The 20,122-nt window shown below is 38.1% G+C and overlaps 1 protein-coding gene across 9 annotated transcripts in view; it reads left to right on the top strand.

The window, feature by feature from the left end:
• The window catches only part of REPS1 (RALBP1 associated Eps domain containing 1), a 106,644-nt gene that overhangs the window by 52,117 nt on the left and 34,405 nt on the right, over window positions 1–20,122 (top strand). For 5 of the 9 annotated variants that reach the window (XM_077813135.1, XM_077813130.1, XM_077813137.1 and 2 more), the window contains 5 exons: window positions 4,330–4,457; window positions 4,983–5,145; window positions 5,479–5,542; window positions 6,465–6,619; window positions 16,443–16,582. In XM_077813135.1, the coding sequence (XP_077669261.1) occupies window positions 4,330–4,457; window positions 4,983–5,145; window positions 5,479–5,542; window positions 6,465–6,619; window positions 16,443–16,582 (650 nt within the window). The remainder of the gene's footprint in view (window positions 1–4,329; window positions 4,458–4,982; window positions 5,146–5,478; window positions 5,543–6,464; window positions 6,620–16,442; window positions 16,583–20,122) is intronic. The other 4 variants (XM_077813136.1, XM_077813132.1, XM_077813131.1 and 1 more) reach the window with 2 other exon arrangements.

Genomic DNA, 20,122 nt, shown 5'->3' with positions numbered 1-20,122 from the left:
CTCTCCCACAAGTGTGCATGCACAGAGGACTTTGAAGGAATGTGCGCCAGTGAAGAGATACTTTACTGATAACTTTCTTCAAGAGTCTTCTCAGTAGTTCAGGAGAAGAAGCTGAGGTGGTTAGGGGCTACACTCAAGCGTCATATGTTGATGTCACTAGGGGCACTTGTCCAGCCCAAATGGACGTGGCTTTGGTAGAGTTCTGTGAACTCAATACCAGGGAGCTCCAACTCATGTGAGCTGGAACAGAGGTGATTCTCGAAAAGTTAAAAGTAAATAACCTTTATTCACTTGTTCACAGACTTCCCCTCCTCCTCCCGAAAAATCCATATACCAACAATAATGAATGGAAAAGTAACTAGAAGCACAAAACAAGATTGTACTACCTAAAAAGAAAACAATTCTGCTGATACCTTAAGATTACTTAAAAGATGTAGTAATTAATTTGGTGCTACCAGGTTTTTCCCCTAGGGAATTCTAGTGCCACAATTCAAATTGAATATGTAACTGTTTACTGTTTCAGGTGAAACGAGAGTTTTGGAAGTATATGGCAAGTATACTATGACTAGGCTTGGAAGCATAGTTTTCAGTAAAAATCTGATAAATGTGAGTAATTGTCCATTTTTCTCTTCACCTCAAAACCTGTGAAGAATTCAGTCTTAATTGAAATTCAGGAATAAAAGTTAAAGCATATGATGAAGGGTAAAACTTTCATAAGTGACTTAGGAGCCAGAATTTTCAGGAGCCAGTGATTTTCAGAAATCACTTAGGGGCTTAGTCCACTTGAAAGTCAGTGGGACTTTGTCAGTTAGGCACTTCTACAGGGAACATTTTCAGATAAATAGTACATTTTTTTGCTGTTTACTTCATCTGGCAGTCAATAAAATGTAAGACTTAATTTCTCAATTTATCCTCTTTGGTAGTAGCTAAACTTTGAATAACCAGATGTGTTTGATAGTATAAAATCATGTTTTAAATACAGTATTTAATTCTTTATTAGTTATCAGCAAAAAAAAATCATATGCATTTAGTTTATCAGTATAAGCCAGGCTCTGGCTGACTGTAATATGTAACACTTTGATCCATCTGTTCACATAAAAGAACTCATCTATAATAAGTTGCTAAACTTATATTGAAATAAAAGAATAACAGTCCATATCTTTTGAGGATTTATATTTCCTGTTTAGTATATTAAAAAAAAAAAGACAGGATAAAAATAGAGTACTGGCACTTTTGAAAAAACCAACTACCTGTTCAAATTTATAAAATAAAAACAGAATCCTTCCAAGCCTACCCATGCAAAAGCAATTATTGCAATTAATTCTTTGATACTATAATCCAGCACAGATGGTATAGAAATGCTGAACCATTATTCTGACAGGAATAGAAATACTACAAGTGATAGTCTGATGATCACCACAGAATCAGTTTTAGTGTCATTGTGTGAAATTGAAGCTTGTAAAAACTCATCATGAAGGAAGCTGTCTTCTCATTAGCAGATGGCCGACAATGCACAGCAAAAGCAAAGCAAGCAGCCAAGGTTTAGTAAACATAATACAGGAGCAGTAGAAGTAGGAAGACATTAACTTAAGATGTCCAGGAACCGTAATTCATATAAGCCTTCCATTGACTTTAGCGACTTTTGTTTCAGGTCTGCAGGATCTAAGAGGTAAGCCAGTAGTTGAGGGGGAGGTGACAAGTTCTCTCAGACCTCCATACCCAGTAAGACTAACTTGGAAAGTTCAACTATCCCTCATCCACCATAGTCAAAGTAGGCATCCCTGGCAGACCAACTAAACTAAACCTTGTTTGGTTAAGTTATGTAAAAACTGTCTGTACTATAGTATTTTCAATACATGTTTTTGAATGTATTTTGCATTTGCAGGTATTGTACATCTTTAAAGCTGCTCTTGTAATTCTGCTTCTGTTCAGGCAGGTGAATCCTGCCCTGCAGCTGAACTTCATGTTCAGGAGGGGGACTAAGCTCTGCCTCTGTCCAGAACTTTGTCCAGCTGCAGACCTGAGAGAACTTACAGGAATGGGAGCAATTTCAGATCCCACCTATTCCCCCAGTCGTGCTGTAACCACTGCTCAAAGGATCTCAGAGATGAGATGAAGAGCTGAGTGAAGATTTGGCTCACTATCTGTGGGGCCCACCACAGGCACAGAAACAGGAAGAGAAGTTCTTCCGAGATGCATTAGTTGAGCTGCTCCTACTTAATTTTTTGGCTAATTAGGCTAGCTGCTAAGGAAGAGCATGGAAGCATAGAGCAATTTGAGATCACCACCCCCTTTACTCTCAGCACTGTTGGATTAAACACTACTCTAACTCACTGGCATACAAGGAATGGGTCTGAGGAAGTAGTTGTGTACACAAGAGAACTAAAACAATAGTTCCAGCTAGGAATCCCAAGCACAGGTTAATGTTTAGGGTATGGATTGTAGCACCTTTTGCCTACTAATATAGCTAAAACTATTAATTACAATGATAGCTAGAAGAAACTAAGTAATCTAACATCTCCCCCTATATTAGACTTCCCCTATTTACAAGTGGGAGAAAGCTCTCCGGAAACAAATCTAAGTAATATCCTGTATTTTTTCTTGCAATGTATGTAAAGTATAATAGACCCCGACAATGTACTATGCACACTAGCAGATAGAGTAACAGGTAAAAGTTTTCTGTACAGTTTGTTTTTCTGAGTAGTTTTTTTTCTGAAAAAAGTGACTTAATATTCTCTAATCAAGTCTCCAGCCTAAAGGGTAACTTCATCACACTTAATCTTAATACATATAAACATGGAGTAATTCTGGAATTACATATAAATAGTCCCAGTAACAATTTTTTCTTAACATTTTAGTTATGTCTCATTACCTTTTTTTTTTTTGAGGTTTTGCCTATTCTGTTCACTAACAATGATGTGTTCTCTATCCATAATCTCCATGAACCTGGATTTGTTGATAACACTCAAATTCTTTGAAAGAACTGCTTATATATACAAAGTTCTCTCATGGTAACTTACTTATGGACACCCATCCTAAGAACAGCTTAATTGTTCTTTCTGCATAAATTTGGCTCCAAGTTGAAGAGTTAACAGACTGTAATGTGGTGAATGTTTTCTCCTTTCTTCGGATATGCAGTGTAGGCTTCATGATCGTATCATGAGAGTCAAATAGTAAGTTATGAGCCCACTTCTTGCATCTTTAGCACTGGATGCATGAGGTAGAAATGTGCTTGTGAGAATTTAACATAACCTCAATATTGCATTTGGTTGTACAAAAGCACTGTACAACCTTCATTCTGTTTAAAATCTTCAAGGGAGCCAATTTCACAACTGCTCCTTGGTCTTCCAGGGGTTTAATATTTTCTACTTGATGTAGGAAACAGACCTGAGTCTTGTGATTCTTCCAAATTTTTAAAATTTTCCTGATTATCCTGTTCCTTCCCAAGACTTCCTTCATTTTTTTTATTGAATCACAACTTTGGAGGAGCTTGAGACTTTTATACCCCTGGCATTGGGTGACTCAGATGCCAAAAAAACGCTGCTATAGATATTTAAACATCAGTATAATTAAGTTATTAAAGCACTGAACATCCAACACTACATAATCAAAATAAGTTCACTGAACAGAACACATTTATGAAAAACAAGTCTGTACGGCTTTTGGTAAGCCTCTCAACCACCATGTTACATAATTTTACGGACTTGAGATTCGAGTATTGTTGAGTAAGTGTCACACTACCTTAGCAACGGAGTTAAGTTATTAAATTATAGTTGTCAAGAAAACGGATGCTCAAAAAAAATGAGCTGTTGCTGGAATTACAAATCAAAACATTAAGGAAAAAAATAGAAATAGCACAAGATATCTGAATTGCAGGAATGCCATATGACAACTTTAAATAAATTAATTAGTTTCTTTGCCTCTCAGTACAATGTTTGGTTTCTCTTCTCAGTTCTCTTTGAAGGGAAAAATATGAAGAAGTTTCATTTTAATTATTCTTGATATAGCACATGTTCACAACCCAGATCTTTTTCTAAAATTTGTAAATACCAGTGACAGTAAGCAATCCCATCCTTTTTCTTTACTGTGTATATTTAAAGGAGTATTGTTCAGTATAAAATACTAATATTACAATAAGGCATTGGAGAATAGCCTTTGAATTTTTTTCACATTACTACAGTCTGGTTTCTGATTGTCTTCACAATTTTAATGTGCTTTTCTAGGTAGCACATTTATTTCGGTTTTCCATGGACTTCATCCAGCTAAAGTTTTCTTAAATTTTCCTCAGGTTGTTATATTTTGAAAGGGAACTGTTTCTTCTGCTTTCAGGCTCATCTACTACTGGTGATCCCATATGGTCTGGTCATTCCCCGCCACCACATCAAGAAAACTGGGTCAGTTTTGCAGATACCCCACCAACCAGTACTCTTTTAGCCATGCATCCTGCTTCTGTCCAGGTGTGACATTTTATTGGTATTCATTTGATTTGCTTCATTCAAATTAATGTTGCAATCATCTTTTTCATACTTTCACTGCAGACTCATACTGTGGACCCAAATTTACTATGTTGTGGAGGTCAGAAATCTGTTCTATGCTTATTTACCCAACAGATACTTCTGTATCATTGCGTTATTAAGTATTATACCTTTTTAATCTAGTAAAGTTTTTCAAAATTAAAAATTTGCTAACATTTGAAAAGCCAAATTTAAAAGTAACTGAGAATATTTGTACTTTGCTTTCTCTGCATACACTCCATACTTTTTTGTTGCTTACATAATTGCAATCACTTCTACACCATTTAATGTGCAGAAATATTTCCTATAGCTTGATAGTCCCAAATATGCAATTTGCTGACAGCTTCCTGCAACACTTAAACTTCTACAAGAAATAACTAAGCTTTGAAGGCAAGTAGTCTAGAGACAATGGCAGTCCATGTGATTGTTTTAGACAGATAATACTGAGGAAAAAATGTTTCATTGCAGGACCAGACAACAGTACGAACTGTAGCATCAGCTACAACTGCAAATGAAATTCGTAGGCAATCGAGTAGTTATGATGATCCCTGGAAAATAACTGATGAACAAAGGCAGTATTATGTAAATCAGTTTAAAACCATTCAACCTGATCTAAACGGCTTTATTCCAGGTGAGTTCTTTAAACACAGAAGTTACTATAGGTATAGCAATTTTGTATTCTCAAAGACAGCGTGCTGGTGGACGTGGATTTATATATCATTTTGTCAAGTCCTACGTTTACTGAATTATTGGTACAGTACAGCTCCACTGTGATTAAAAAAACTGAAGCTTTGAAACTAATTTGCCTTTATAATAGGTTAGCTTTGCTAGTCTTACTCTTCTAATTAGCACTATTCCCTTAGACCCTTTGCTAAATTGTTTAATTGTTTTTACCATAAACTTTAAGAGCCTTAGAATGGTAAGCTTGCAATAAATATTAAGCATTATTGTTTTAATATTTCAGGGTCTGCAGCTAAAGAATTTTTTACCAAATCAAAACTACCTATTCTTGAGCTTTCTCACATTTGGTAAGTGTGAAGTGTCAAAGTTTGGGGTAGCTATTTTTGAGAACTGCACTATTTCATATTAGGGCTGTCTGACAATCAGTCAGCACCTTTCATCTTCCTTCCTAGAAAGTGTCGCCTGCACAAAATGCCAGTGCTATTCTAGTGTCAATCCTGTTCCCATTTAAGCCAATATTACATTTTCCACTGACTTCAGTGGGATCAGGACTGGGCCCCTACTTAATAGGGAGCTAGAGTCCACAATGTCAGGTACTTCACACGACCAAAGTGTGTTGAAATTGCATGGAAAAAGATGCATCTTTGTCATGCGTATTTCATTTAGTCACACATGCTTCTGGGTAAGTTTGTTAAAGTCCCACAATGACTTAAACAAAAAGCTTACTCTTCATTTCAGTGTAGAAAGAGTGCTACAATGCCAGACATGATCATTCAATAACTCGTCCTCAGCAGATTTGGTCTCCTTCATTAGCTGTTCAGATAACTTACATTTTGGATTCCAATTTAAATAAGATTGTTCCCTCATTAAATAAAAGTATGTAAAGTATCAAACTGTAATATCTACATGCTGAAAAACTGCTGTATTATCTGCCACTAATTTAATTTTTGCAGATAGTGCTGAGCAGAACCATCAGTGCTTAAAAATGCAGAAAATAAGGATAGTAAACTAAAGACTTAGAATGTAATATTAAATGAGTTTAAACCCAGTCGTTAATTTTAGAACCCGTCATTAATGAGGACTCATCTCTGTCATTAAAGAACACTCAAAATGCATAGCACTGTAGGTCCTAAGTATTAACATGGGAAATGGAATTATATAAAATACACATCTAACAGTCTTTCAGATAAGGCAACAAAAGAATATAATCTGAAAATAAAATGGTTTAGAGAGGAATTTGATTTTATTTATAGTAAGTTTTCCTTTTAGGGAACTGTCTGATTTTGATAAAGATGGCGCATTGACACTGGATGAGTTCTGTGCTGCTTTTCATCTGGTAGTTGCTAGGAAGAATGGCTATGACTTACCTGAAAAACTACCTGAAAGTTTAATGCCCAAACTGATTGATTTGGAAGACACAACAGGTAAGATGTGTGTTGCTAAAGAACCTTCATTGTATGTCCAGATGACAATCCAGTTAAGGTTACAATCAAATAGCTGATATTTGCAGAATTGCAAATAAACTTAGAAGTTTTAATCTATTTTATGATGGTACGTGAAGTGATCCACTATCCTGAGTCATGTAATATGTGACGGTAAAACTTTCAAAAGTGCTTGCTTGACTTGAGAGGTTTTAATGCTTAGTACTTAAATGCCAAAGTCACTTTTGAAAATAGAACTTAGGCTCCTAAGTCATATAAATGCTGGTGAAAATGTTACATACAGCCAGTGTTACCTATGGGAGAAGAAGGATGGCTTTGTTGTTAAAGCACAGGAGATCTGAATACTATTCCTAGCTCTGCCACAGACTTCTGTGACTTTGGATAAGCCAGTTAATCTTTCTGTGCCTGTTTCCCTACCTGTAGAATGGACTACTTACCTGACAAGGATGTGATGCGTCCTGTTCATTAATATTTGTAAACCACTTTGATTTTCTTGAATGGAAAATGCAAACTACCATTTCCTGTAAATGATATATATAGAAGTAAATTGTTTTGTGCTCATCTTTTGCTTCTTCACAGTGCATAAAGAAGCCCTGAAATTTATATTAAAATTTTACTTCAGAAATACCAAACTTGCTTTGAATGTTAAATCTTTTCTTTTTTTGCGCTGGAGGACTTACAATAATTGGCATTAAAATTAAGTAATACTTAACACACTGAATACATATTTAATACAAAAAAATTTCATATGTCTCAAAATGCTTACTAAGGTGGGAAAATATTAGCCTCATTTTACAGATGAGGAAACTGAGGTGTGCAGAGCCTATGGAAGGGCAGAGAATGGAAACCATTCTGTGCCCTCTCCATTGGACCATGCTGTTTTTTGCTGTAGAAAGGCTAAGGAAATTAGAATGGGAGCTTCCTTGGTCCTTTATATGAAGATGCTGAGTAACTGAAGCTTGAACAGCTATTCGCTATGACAGTTGTAAGGTATTACCAGAAAGTTAGTTAAATTTGGAGGAAGTGGTTTTCAGGTGTCACTTCCTTGTTACTGGTGACTTTTGTCAGCCTAGTTTACCAGTCATTGATAGCCTTCTAGGGGAAAAAATTAGACAAGATTTAGCAATCAATAGAAACCAGTTGGGCCATGACACACGTCATAGAGGCAAAAAGGATACAAACTGGATTTGTATTTCCTCTTACTTCACTTTTAAGGACAGTAGCAAATTAGTACTACTACTAAATCTTAAATCTTAGTCATTTGACCCAAAAAAATCAGGTGATTTTGTTTTGTTTTTTGTTTTTTTAAAATCAGTAGGAACACAACTTTTTTTTTCTTCTGCTATGGGTGTGCATGGTATGGTGACCACTGAATAGGGATATCTTGTCTATTTTTAGTGGTCATTCTTCAGTGTTTTCCTCTCATGAGCTGAAGTATTTGCCAATCTTTGCTAAAATGATTTAGATATTTGATATAGGTAACTCTAAAAGTCAGTCAGACACTCTTCTTCTCTCTACTTCAAAAGTATGAATTTCACTTCTGGCTTTCAGTTGTGCACCAAGTTTCTACTTAAGTGCAATAGCTATCTTTCCTTTTACGTTAACTTCAAAAATTTAGGGGCATTCTTCCAAGGCTTAATTTACTAATGCCCACTTCTAAAGACAGAAGCTGTATTTGAACCTCCAAGTTTGAATCTGAAACTTTCATTTAATCTTTTTCACATATGAAGCAGTTTAAGAGCATTGAACATTGATTTGGGTTGTCTGCACCTAGACAGTTGTACTGCTTTAACTAAGTGGAGCTGCTCCCCGAAGTGTGGAATCTGTTACATCAGTATAAAGGTGCTTTTTACTGGTATACCTACTCTCATATGGGAAGAATAACCATTCTAGTGTAAGTAATCTTTATGCCTGTATAAATTCATCTGCCCTAAGGCTTTTACCTGTATTACTGTTGTAGTAGGAGTAGTGATAATAATCAACTCTAACCAAAATAGTTATACTTTGAAGTGTAGACCAGACCTTAAACCAGAAAGTTTTGGAGCTGGCTGCAGCTTCATCTAAAATTTGAAAATTTCCTGGTCAAAAATGCTACAATGAGCTCTATATATGAGGCGTGAAGTGGCCTTCCAAATCATGGGAAAGCTTTTCCAAAATAAAAATAAAGATGGCACTGATCTCCATTATGAAAATGACAACTCTTGTGACATTGCTGTGGGACCCTAGCATGGTAGATAGTCTCTGACCCGCTCCACTAATCCTGGCTGTGCTTGTGAAGGCCTCGTGTCTTGCTTCATGTAGGCAACTCTAGAATATTCTTAGAGCTCACTTGCTATTTTATTTAAACGGGTTGACTTGAGTGCGCTCACAGTAAAATGTTCAGTCTTTAGTGAATTAAGATCTTTTCTTTGAGTAGGATTAAGGGCTTTAGCAAAAGTTACTGGTGGAACTAAATTGTTGTAGCTATAACCAAGCCTCTAGTTATAGATGCATTTAAACCTGTTAGTCCTCGTTTATATCGATTTAGGTTAAGCTAATACATCTAGTGTAGTTGGCAGATCAAATTACATGGATTCAACTTTTCTACTGCAGACCAGCCTAAAGACATGAATAAATTGAGTTTCTGTAATGCTTGTGTGAAAGCCACACTGCAATAAAACTTGCTTCCAACAGCATTCACAAAAATGTAAGAATTTTTTTTTTCAAATTCAATTTATAGTATTTGAGCATATCTTGCCATGTGTACTTTGGGCTGGGCAAAATGGGATGCAGCTTTTCTCAGATAATAAGCTTTCTGGGCAAAGGAGAGTCTTCCACTCTGTACAGAGCATCAACCAAAGTGGAACCCTGATTTTGATTGAGGCCTCTAGTTGCTGCCAAAATATGACACACAATGGATTGTGAAAATTATTTTAAGAGCAGAATTATTTGAGTAACATCACTGGCTTTTCCCTCTTGTATCAAATTCACGTTTCTCATCCTCTGTTTCAAGGATCTGAAAAATGACACCCTTACCTCTCTGTCCTTTCCTTAACGGATTTTTCCTTTGTCTCCCATGCTGCTGTGCTCTATGCTTGGAACTTGCTGTCCGCTCTTACATGTTTTTGGGCAAATTCCTCCTCTAAACACTGCATAACTATATACTTTTTGTGATCAGAAAGTATGTAACAAATCATATTTAAACTGCTACCTTCAATTCTTGGATTAAACCATTGCCGGATCATGCAGTGTACTATTTAAACAGTGCTTCTACCTTAAACTAGATTGTAGTGTCTCTTGTCTCTTATCTGTTACTGCATGATGAATTGCAAAAGCTAGTGGAAGAAGATAATCAAATGTCAAGTAAAAGTCAGCTTTTCATGTACTACTACATTTATAGAAAAAATACTGTCTACAATATCTTGGGGCCACTTAGAATTTCACACAAATCATAGTCCTAGAGTTTAAGGCCAGAAAGGACAACCAGATCATCTAAATAGAGGCCACAGATGTATGTAACAATCCTATAGTATCTTGTTCTACATTGCTGTCCTCCGATGTGTTGAATTTGAGTGGGGTCACATCAGCAGTTTTCTCCACATATACATCAAAAGCTGGAGGATAACTGTTTGCATTACAGTAGCTCTAAGGAGCTCAGTCAGGGTCAGGACCACACTGTGCAAGGGGCTGTGCCAGTATTTAAGACTTTGCCCTAAATAATTTACAGAGCGAAAACAAACAGGAGGAAAGGAAGATGTGAATTAAAAATATCGGAGCATCTGGTCAGACGAGTTGTATGTACACTTAGCATGTTTGAAGTCTCATGCTGTTTATAAGTAAATTATATCAGTATTCTTGTTGACTGGTGGCTTGGATGACATTTTATGGTCTGTTGGCACTGAAATGTGCAGTAATTCACATTTCAATTCCTGTTATGTGAGTAACATTTTTAATATCTTCCACTATCACCTGAGTATAGAGCCTTAAACCATTCACGTAATTCAGAAGTAGTTCCATTATTTTTTTTTCTTGTAAATTTGCATTCGGGCCAGGTTACTGCAGTAATGCCATTTTCTTAAAAGAAAAACAAGCTAAATCTGTTCCTTTCTTGGATGACTGTCAAGGTATACCTGTTTGGAAGTAGCAGTTGCCTTACTTATAGCTTATGGATCTGTGGAGACCTGAGGAATGGGTGCTTTTCAGACTTAATTTCTCACTATTTTACAGTGTCAAGTTAGAAAGTGGTAAACTTACAGTACTTTCTAGCTTATTAAACTAAACCCTTGCTCCTGGACCATATTTTGTAGAAAGCCTACCTAATCCTTCAGTCTACCTGTAGGAATAATAATACCTATTATTATTATCATCATCACAACACCAACTGAACCAAAATTCTTTTATTAAATCTAAAGGCTGAATGGTCTTTATACAGCTGCTGCAAATGTGCCTTAAATGCCTAAGCAATCATCATAGTTGGTCATTTACAGACCCGTTTCCTTCAAAATGACTGTTAAGGCTTTGGGGAGGCAGGTGGTAGTTATCACTGCCTGACCTCCCGTTAGATAATTTGTTTGACTACTATGAGTACTATTGGGTGGGACTGTACAGAGTTATTCTTCCATAACTTTTCATTATCAAACCGAGCATCTTCCTTTCCCTTCTCACCTAATGTTGTTTCCAGTACCTCTGCTAACCCTGATTGTTCAGTTCTCTTTGAGCTTTGCAGTGTTCTCAGAGTTTGTAATTTTTAATTTCACATATTTCCAAATCTAGCACTTTATACTTTAACTTCAGTATGTCACTTTGTGCTACTGTAGCCTACCAGGCTTCACTGGCGACAAAGTTTTGGGAACATACATCCTCGGTCTTCTCATTCAGCTTATTAGCTGCTTTGCTTCTATGGCTTCACTGAGCTGATTCTTATGTTTTCTACATTCATTCCTCAAGGTGGTATACTTTGCCTGCAGAACTGTAGCTGCCAAATACGATTCCTGAAAGCCCGTTGCCTTCAAACTGTGCCTTGTTTGCGTTGTGATTATTTAAGAAAGCTGCAGTTAGTTTTTTTCCCCATAACTTCCCATGGGGTTCTCCTAGTCAATATTTCCATGCAGTCAATGGACCTCTGCTGTACTTTGCCAAAAATGGTATGCATAAGTACTTAATATACCCTCCGTTTCCTTTCTTTTCCTGAACTTCCCTGTAAAAGACCCTTATAGTGGCCCTGGAGGATAGGATGCTGTCCCTTCTGTCCAAGGGTCTGGAGCAACCAAAATTATGTCAGTGGGATCCTGGACAAGCCCCCAAAGGGAGGGGGAGTGGTGGTGGTGGTGATGTTTGTTCATTTTTACATACATGGTTTCACCACAATACCATTCAACCATAAATTTCTTTATTAAATCTAAAGGCCTAATGGTCTTTATACAGGTGCTCAAAATAGACCTTAAATGTCTGTCTGATCGTCATACCCATATACTAACATGCTCTCATAAGTAAGACTACGATATAATGATGAGTATTTTTAATAAAAGTCAGGAACAGGTCATGGGCAAAAAACAAAATCACAGCCCCATGACTTTTACTAAAAATACTCATGATTGAATCTGAGGTCGGGGGAACACTGGGTGGGGAAAGCCAGAGGCCCACTGCTAAGGAAGAACCGCAGGGGGCCCACCACTGCTTAGGTCCCTGCTGAAGGGGGATTTCCAGGGGACCTGTCACCGCTCTGGGATCTGTGGGGGGAGGTAGAGGTGGCCAGAGGCAATGGGTGGAGAGCTAGGGGAAGCAGCAAGGGCCAAGGGCACCAAAATACAACTGTACGTTATTTTTATTATTGTCTGCAAACAAAAAACCACACAACCACCCTACATAAATAAAACAATGATTTGGACATGTATATATGCATATTTTTTTTTCCTGAAGTTAATTAAGTATTTTAGGAAAATTGGTCAGTGCAGCTACCAGGAAGAATTGGTGGCCCCACACAGAGGCCATCAAAAAAATTCTTGGGAGAATCCCTGACCTAGGGTCAGAATTCTTACACCACTTTTCCAGGTATTAAAAGCCCCAGCTTCTGACCAGATCTCCTTCTGTAAGACATAGTGTTCTGTCTTTCAGTGGTCATCTGTTGCATTAAAATCAACTTGCAGCAAATAAAAAATAATCTTTTAAGTCATAATACCCACCCTGTCTGGGTTGCAAAATTACCTATATTTGATATCAAGTATTGTATTTATTTTGCCTCAGTAATAACTCTTTTATACAAAACTTCTGAACACAAACCTTTTAATGATCTTTTTTCCCTAAAATACTCTTAAGGTAACACTTGCATGGTTCAAACTTCTGTATAAAAATCTTCAAGCAAGCAAAGGGAGCAGAAAATCCCAATATTGGCAATATTTGGGAATTTGTCTTGTGACAAATCTTGTGATATCGGGGGTTTTTAAAGCACCAGCTCCTGGAGTTGGGTGATTGCGTTTTTTAAATGAAAGCAGAGATTGTGTTTTTAGCCCATGTGATTTGTATTATGTAGAACAGGGGTGGACAAACCTTTTGGCCTGAGGGCCACATCGAGGTTCCGAAAGGGCTGGGTAGGGCAAGCTGTGCTTCCCCAAACAGCCCGGCTTCTGACCCCTCCCACTTCCCGCCCCCTGACTGCCCCTCTCAGAACTCCCAACCCATCCAATGCCCCCTGTTCCTTGTCCTCTGACTGCCCTGACCCCCATCCACACCCCTGCCCCCGGACTCCCACACCTGTCCAACCCCCGTTGTTCCCCATCCCCTGACCGCCCCCCTCCCCAAACCTCTGCCCCATCCAACCGCCCCTTCTGTTTTAAGTCAACCTAACTTAAGTAGATTTAATTTTGTAATGGAGATGTGCCCTAAGATTACATTACCCTGCTGCTGCTTTTTACTAGTCTTTCCTCTTTACTGCTAATTTCCTTGGTAGTACCTCTAAAATAAGCTCTGGAAATGTGTGCAGATTTTAGAGTACTTTGAAGTATTGGCTCTTAAACCAAAATATTTGCTATTAGGGCAAAATTCCAGAAGGAGCTATTGCAGAATTCAGACAGAGCAACACATTCTCAGAAAGCTTCTGAGAGCAGGACTCAAACTTTCATTGTATGGGTACTCTGCAGTTCAGTAACCATAGTATGTCACGTGGAACACCCACTTATTCTGACATCAGGTTGCCTGTAAATACTCTGGTCTGCAACATAGCCTCAGTCCTGCAGTATGTGCGTAAATGACTGTCATTGGCCCCATTAATTTTGCTTGAGACACACGGTAGAGCTAACTTTTTACCCTGAATCACACTTTAAATGTTGCTTCCCCAAAGAGGGAATGGTGCCAGACACTAGTTGAAATTCATTCTGAGCAGATTATGGAGAATCAGTGTTTTAGGGTATGTCTGTACTGCTGTTGGGAGTGAGTCTCTTGGCCTGGGTAACAGACTGCTAGCTTCACTTGAGCTAGCACACTAAAATAGCAGTGTAGACTTTGCAGCTTCAGCGGAGACTGACTGGCTGCCTGAGCTTCAACATTCACACTCCTGTTTTTACTTTGCTAACTCAATCTAAGATAGCTTGAGTCTGTCTGCTGGGCTGGTAGGCTTATTCCCAGCTGCAACATAGATATACCCACAGTTTGAGGCCCAGTTGGGCACAAAAAGTTGGAACTTCAAAACTTTGATGTTACATGATTTTTGGGAGTTGGGCAAGGGGAGAGCGTACAGTGCTACTGTTCTGTAATATAATGTGCTCAGAAGAAAATTGGTGGGGGAGGAATTATGTGCTTCAAAAACTTGTTAGATACCTTAATGCCACAAAGGGAGATAGATTATTCAGTAGTACTTGGTGAAATGGGGTGAAATTAAGGAAAAAACAGAATAAATAACATCATAAATATGACAATTGTTAGACTGGAATAATCTCTGAAAAGTAGTGAAGGGAAGCCCAATTGCTTGAGTTTTTTAAAAGAAGGTTAACTCAAACAGTGAAGAATATATTGCAGGGAACAGTTCTTTGATATCAGAGAGCAGACTAGGTGGTTTAATAGATCTTTTATATGTTCTTCTGTCTTTATATTCAGATTACAATTTGTATTGATGTTTAATCTCTCAATATTGATGTCTTTCAAGTAAAGAGGTTGTTTCTGTTCATACTGGAAGTTTGTTTGATATCCAGTATGGTCTTGATTTTAGGTGAAATGCTGTAACTTTTTTCATTTGAAATTTGTCTCATCATGGTGTAATACGCATTCTCTAAATTATCAAATAGATTGCTCATTACGTTATACCACCAGGAAACAGAAGTCCCTAGTTTCAAACTTCTGCCATCACTGTGTTAACATAATACCCAGAAATCCTGACTCTTGAGATTAAATACAGTTAAAACAGCTGATGCCTCATCAAAGACTAGAAAATTGTATAATATATTTTTAATTTCCAAGAATCTGCCCTTACTTTTTGGGATATTAACCGGGGCAGTGGGTGAAGCTTCCCCTTGGGGAGGCTATCCCCCTGCACTGCCTCTTCTGGCCAAGGCCCTGCCTCTATCAGCCATGGTCACATGCCTGCTCACTGTTCCCAGCCCCCCTATGACCTCAGCCAGGGTTGGGGAGGCCTGAGAGCTCGACCCCTTCCCCCCATGGCCCCAGTTGGGACAAAGAGGGGGTGAGAGCTCAGTCTGTGCTACGGAGGGAGGCTGAGAGCTCAGCCCCAGGCAGAATCAAGCTCTCATTCCTGGCCAGAATTAAAGCGGTGCTCTCAGCTTGGCCAGAGCTCTGAGCCTAGAGCCCTTCCCCCATTCCACCCCTTCCGTCTGTGGCCCCACCAATGGTCCCACCCCGCTCTGCCTCTTTCCCTGTGGGCCTGTCCACCTCTCGTTCTTCTCCCTCTCACCCTCCCACCCCCATTGCAGCCCTGAGATTGTGGTAGGGAGCGAGAGCTCCTCAGATCCGCAGCTGTAGCGGGGGGAGATTTTTCCAGCCAATTTGGGGCCCCTGGCCACAGGCGCCATGAGCCTGTGCAGTAATCTGCCATTGTCCTTTTCCCCCTCCCACTTCCCGTGGCGCAAGGTTTGGGGACGCTTAGCCTCCCCCAGTCTCCGTTATGTGCAGCCCATGGATATTAAGCAATAAGAGGAGTAAGATATAGAATAATACTTCAAGTTCTAGTTTTTCAAGAGGATCCTGGGAGAGGCAATACTACCTGAAGGTTAGAGCATGGGAATTAAGAATGGAAACTCTTGAGTTGTCTGTCAGCAACTGTTTGGGCAAATCACTTATTTGTAAAATGGGAGTTATACTTTGCTTCCTCACAAGTGTTGTAAGAATTAGTACTTGTAAAGCATTTTAAGATGTAAAGCACTATTAGATGCTTGTCCTCTCAGTGACAAAACTATTTCTACAAGAACCAATTGAAGAAGCAGATGGAGATGGTTTCATGTAGGTGTCTAAAAGGCAAATAAGGAGTTGTAGGGTGCAGGATAAAAGATAATGGAGGCTTTGTCTACACTAGCACTTTTGTCGGCAAAACTTGTCAATCAGGGGAGTGAAAAAAACCACCAGTGTGGACCAGCGCTAGGTCAGTGGGAGATGCTTTCCCACCAACATAGCTACCGCTGCTCATTGGGGATGGTTTAATTATCAGCGAGAGAGCTCTATCCTGCTGGCATAGAGCAGCTACACAGGAAATGTTACAGTGGCGCAGCTGCAGCGGTACAGCTGTGCTGCTATAAGGTCAGTAGTGTAGACATAACCTGTTTTCCATGAGGCATCGGCAGCTTTTCAACGACGAGCTCAATTAAATGTTTGTTTTGATTTATAGTGGTTCCTGTCATTTCAGAAGTTGGAGATCAGTCTGGTGAGGTAGGTTACTCCAGCTCTCCAGCAGAAGCACCTCCAAGCAAGTCTCCATCAATGCCATCCCTAAACCAGACCTGGCCAGAACTAAATCAGAGCAGCGAGGTTAGTAAAAGTTTCATCTTATATGAGAAGTATTTAGTGGCCACTAACTAAACTGTGTATAGGTTCATGTTGCATCATATATAGAATGTTATTTCATGAACATGAAACTGCAAGTTAAATGCATTAAACTTTCTATCATTTTTTATATAATCATGCAAGATTTCTGTTTTTTTTAAGAAACCCCACTTCAGTAGAAGTACTATAAGCATGTACGCTGGCTCTGAAGAATGTCCTCAACAGAGCAGTTAATCTTTTACTAAAACATAGGAAAACCATAAGCATTTAAAATATCATGTTAAAGGTAATGTTTCCTTTCTCCCAAATAAGTAGGGAGCCCATGATGTATAAAATATCATTAAATTCTGCTTGACCTTAGTACAGTGTTCTTGTAGTGTGCTTGCTGAATAATAAATGGTTAGTATATAACTAACTCCTCCATATCTTGTACTCTGAAGGCTTTTGAGGCTAATGCTAAGTTACAAAATACTCCTATTTTGGCAGTACAGTTATATCCAGGGGCATTTCCAAGTCTCATTAATGATGGAGTTAAGTGAAAGTTTAAACTGAAAACACTATCAGCAGAATAAAGAATCCATTTTTTTTTATTAATTTCATGATTCAGGATCACAAATTACTTTGAAATCAGAGCTACTGCTGCTAACGTTTTAACTTTTTACTAACTGTAATTTTTATATTATGTATCCTTGGTACTTAACAAAGCAGTATCTAAAGAACTTCTGATTAAGCCATGTCAAACAAGTCATTTAGATTTCAGTTTTTGATACATCACTAAAGGTAGCAACTTATTCCACGACTGTGTGCTTCAGTATCATTGTTTTAATGAACTTTTATCAAGATTGGCTTGAAGAGTCAGCCTGCTTCTACAGATCTGACAATATGACCTAAGACACAGGATATAAACCAGCTAATTCTTAGAACTATTTTAATATTTGGTGTTACATTATAAACTCTTTGGGGCAAGGAAAGACATTTTGTTTGTACAGTGCCTAACACAATGGCGTCCATATGTTCCAAGACTGGTGTTCCTAGGTGCTACCACAATATAAATAAGATGATATAGGGTTTAATCTATATTCCTTTGGTGCAGAAGAACTAGAAAAGTATTGGAAATACTGGTTATTATGGTAAAGTACAAAAATAATGGGAGCTATAGTATAGCATGTAAAGAGATATTGGCCTAGAAGAATAGCTCTTGCAGTAGAGCCACAAAGCACTGTATATGTTTCATTGAATATAGGCTATTTGCAGTGAAACAATCATGGAGTTCTCCAGGATTGCTTCTGCGCATGTCCAAAGCTGTGGGTGTTTAGGCTCTGGGGCGCTTAATTAACTGATTCTCTAGAACTGTTTGCCCCAGATATCTCATATTCAGTGTCCATGAGCTGCCCACTGCAGGAAATCTCTTGGATTTCAGTAGGAAATAGCTTTTACAAACTGAATAGGAAGAAGAGTGGGAGAACTCAGTTTGAGTGAGTAGTCAGTTTTGAGACCAGAATTTGTTGTTCACTTATTACCTTCGCTTTCAAAATGTGAAGTGGGAGACTACAGCAGCACAAAATTTGAGACAGATTCTTTTAGTAAATTAGTTGTATAATGGACTGCAATGTATCATCTAATAGAATTGTTGAATCTGACACATGAAAAATCTTAAATGGACAGCCATTTTTAGTGCAGATGCTTTATAATCCTGAAATGAGTAATTCACCAGCAAGATAGCCTCAATCCCACAAAAATGTATGGTGGCACTAGTGGAAGGCATTGCCTGAACAACTTTGCAAGACCATTCAAAGCTGTAATAAATTAGTGAGCTGATTTCAGTCAAGTAAACTAACAATACCTTTGTGAAATATTAACATGCATCAGTCTTTAAGAGGACATTTGTTCTAAATTTTTGAATTCAGCTACCCAGGTTATCTTTAAATGTTGCTTTCTGTGTCAACATTCCTGCAGCTAGAAGAGTAGGAGAACTACTAAATCTTTTTCTATACTCTGATAACGCTGACTTTACATACACTTGACTAAAATGATACAAGCCAAGATTTTTTTAAATAAGTTGCTCCTAAAGTTATTTTCCATATCCTGATTTAGGCACCTAATAAGTGGCATAAATTTGCAAGTGCGCGTCATCCAGCAGCTCCCATTTGTCCCCAGGTGACTTCAGTGATGTTTAACAGGATGTGTACTTCCCTGTAGTATTTCAGAGATATCCACAATGGGTGCTCAGCACTCTTGAAAACTAATGATTTAGGTGCCTAGAAATGGACTTGAGACTAAATTTAGGCTCTAATTTCTTGCTCATAAGAATGTTCTAGTTCCATATTGTACCCACAATGGAAACATGCTATGAGAAAAACTGCAAGAACATCACTCTCATCACTTGAACAAGAATACCTTATTTTAAATATAACCTTTTCCTATTTCAGGCCAAGTAATGTCTGAATTCAGTTTTCACCATATGTGAAATTTTGGCTGGAGAAAACAAATAAAAATGTTTATATTCTCCTGAAGTGTCACCTGCTGGGACCCAGCGAATTATTACTTTCAGCTGAAAAAAGGAAATATTGTTCCTACTTTGTAAACATATTACCCGGAGCAATTTTCATAAATAACATTTCACTGTAAGGTGAATGTACCTGTATCTACATACAATGCATCTAGAAGAATGAATTTGTACTTAAATGCTCTCTGGATTTCCTAGCCTGTGTTCAGCTAATGCTAAATTATATCTACATGGCGTAAAATGGATTTTGCAGGTATAAACAGTCATAGGGTAAATTCTTTTAAGAATTAGGAGGTCATATGGTCATACCATTATCTGTTGAAAAGCTGTATTCCCAACATATAGTACCTATAGTTACAATAAAGATTTGATTTTAACAGACGTCCCAGTAATTTGGCAATCCATAACATACCTATTTCTTGAATTAGACTGGTGTGGAGAACAAGAAAGAAGAAATAACCTGTAATGGTTTCTGGTACACAGCCTCACTACACTAGTACAGTTGCTCCACAATCCAAAATCCCTTCTGTCTTAGACAATTTTGTTCACCTGAAGTGGCCTGTGGCTCTTTTCTACTGATGTGGGAATCTGAGATTTTGTTGTGTCAATTTACAGCCCTACAAGGATCTGGGAAAATACCCAGATTAAGTGATACTAGCAAAGACTAATTGTACTAATATTGCATTTAATTATTTCTTAGGCTGCATAGTTAAAATAAATGATAGTATGATGAACTTAATTTTTTAACATCAAGATTATTATACTTCTTGAAAGATACCATCTGAAGGATTTTCACTCAATTTTTCTTCCCTAGGAATTTGTGCTGAACTCCAAGTTTTTTTTAAAGTGTTTAGGGTTGTAAGGACTTCCCTGGTGCTCAGGCACTAACTCTTCCCTTTAACTGTTGCTTTTTTAATCTTTCTAGTCAGCTCCTCTTTGACCATGCAGAGCGGGGCTCCCTGCAGGAGCTATGCCTCTTCAGCTGCTGCTCCAGGTCTTCATTACATTCAGCTTCAACA

Source organism: Eretmochelys imbricata, chromosome 3 (genome assembly GCF_965152235.1).
Source record: "Eretmochelys imbricata isolate rEreImb1 chromosome 3, rEreImb1.hap1, whole genome shotgun sequence".
In the NCBI taxonomy this organism is placed as follows: Eukaryota; Metazoa; Chordata; order Testudines; family Cheloniidae; genus Eretmochelys; species Eretmochelys imbricata.
This window is presented reverse-complemented; position numbering and strand designations above follow the sequence as displayed.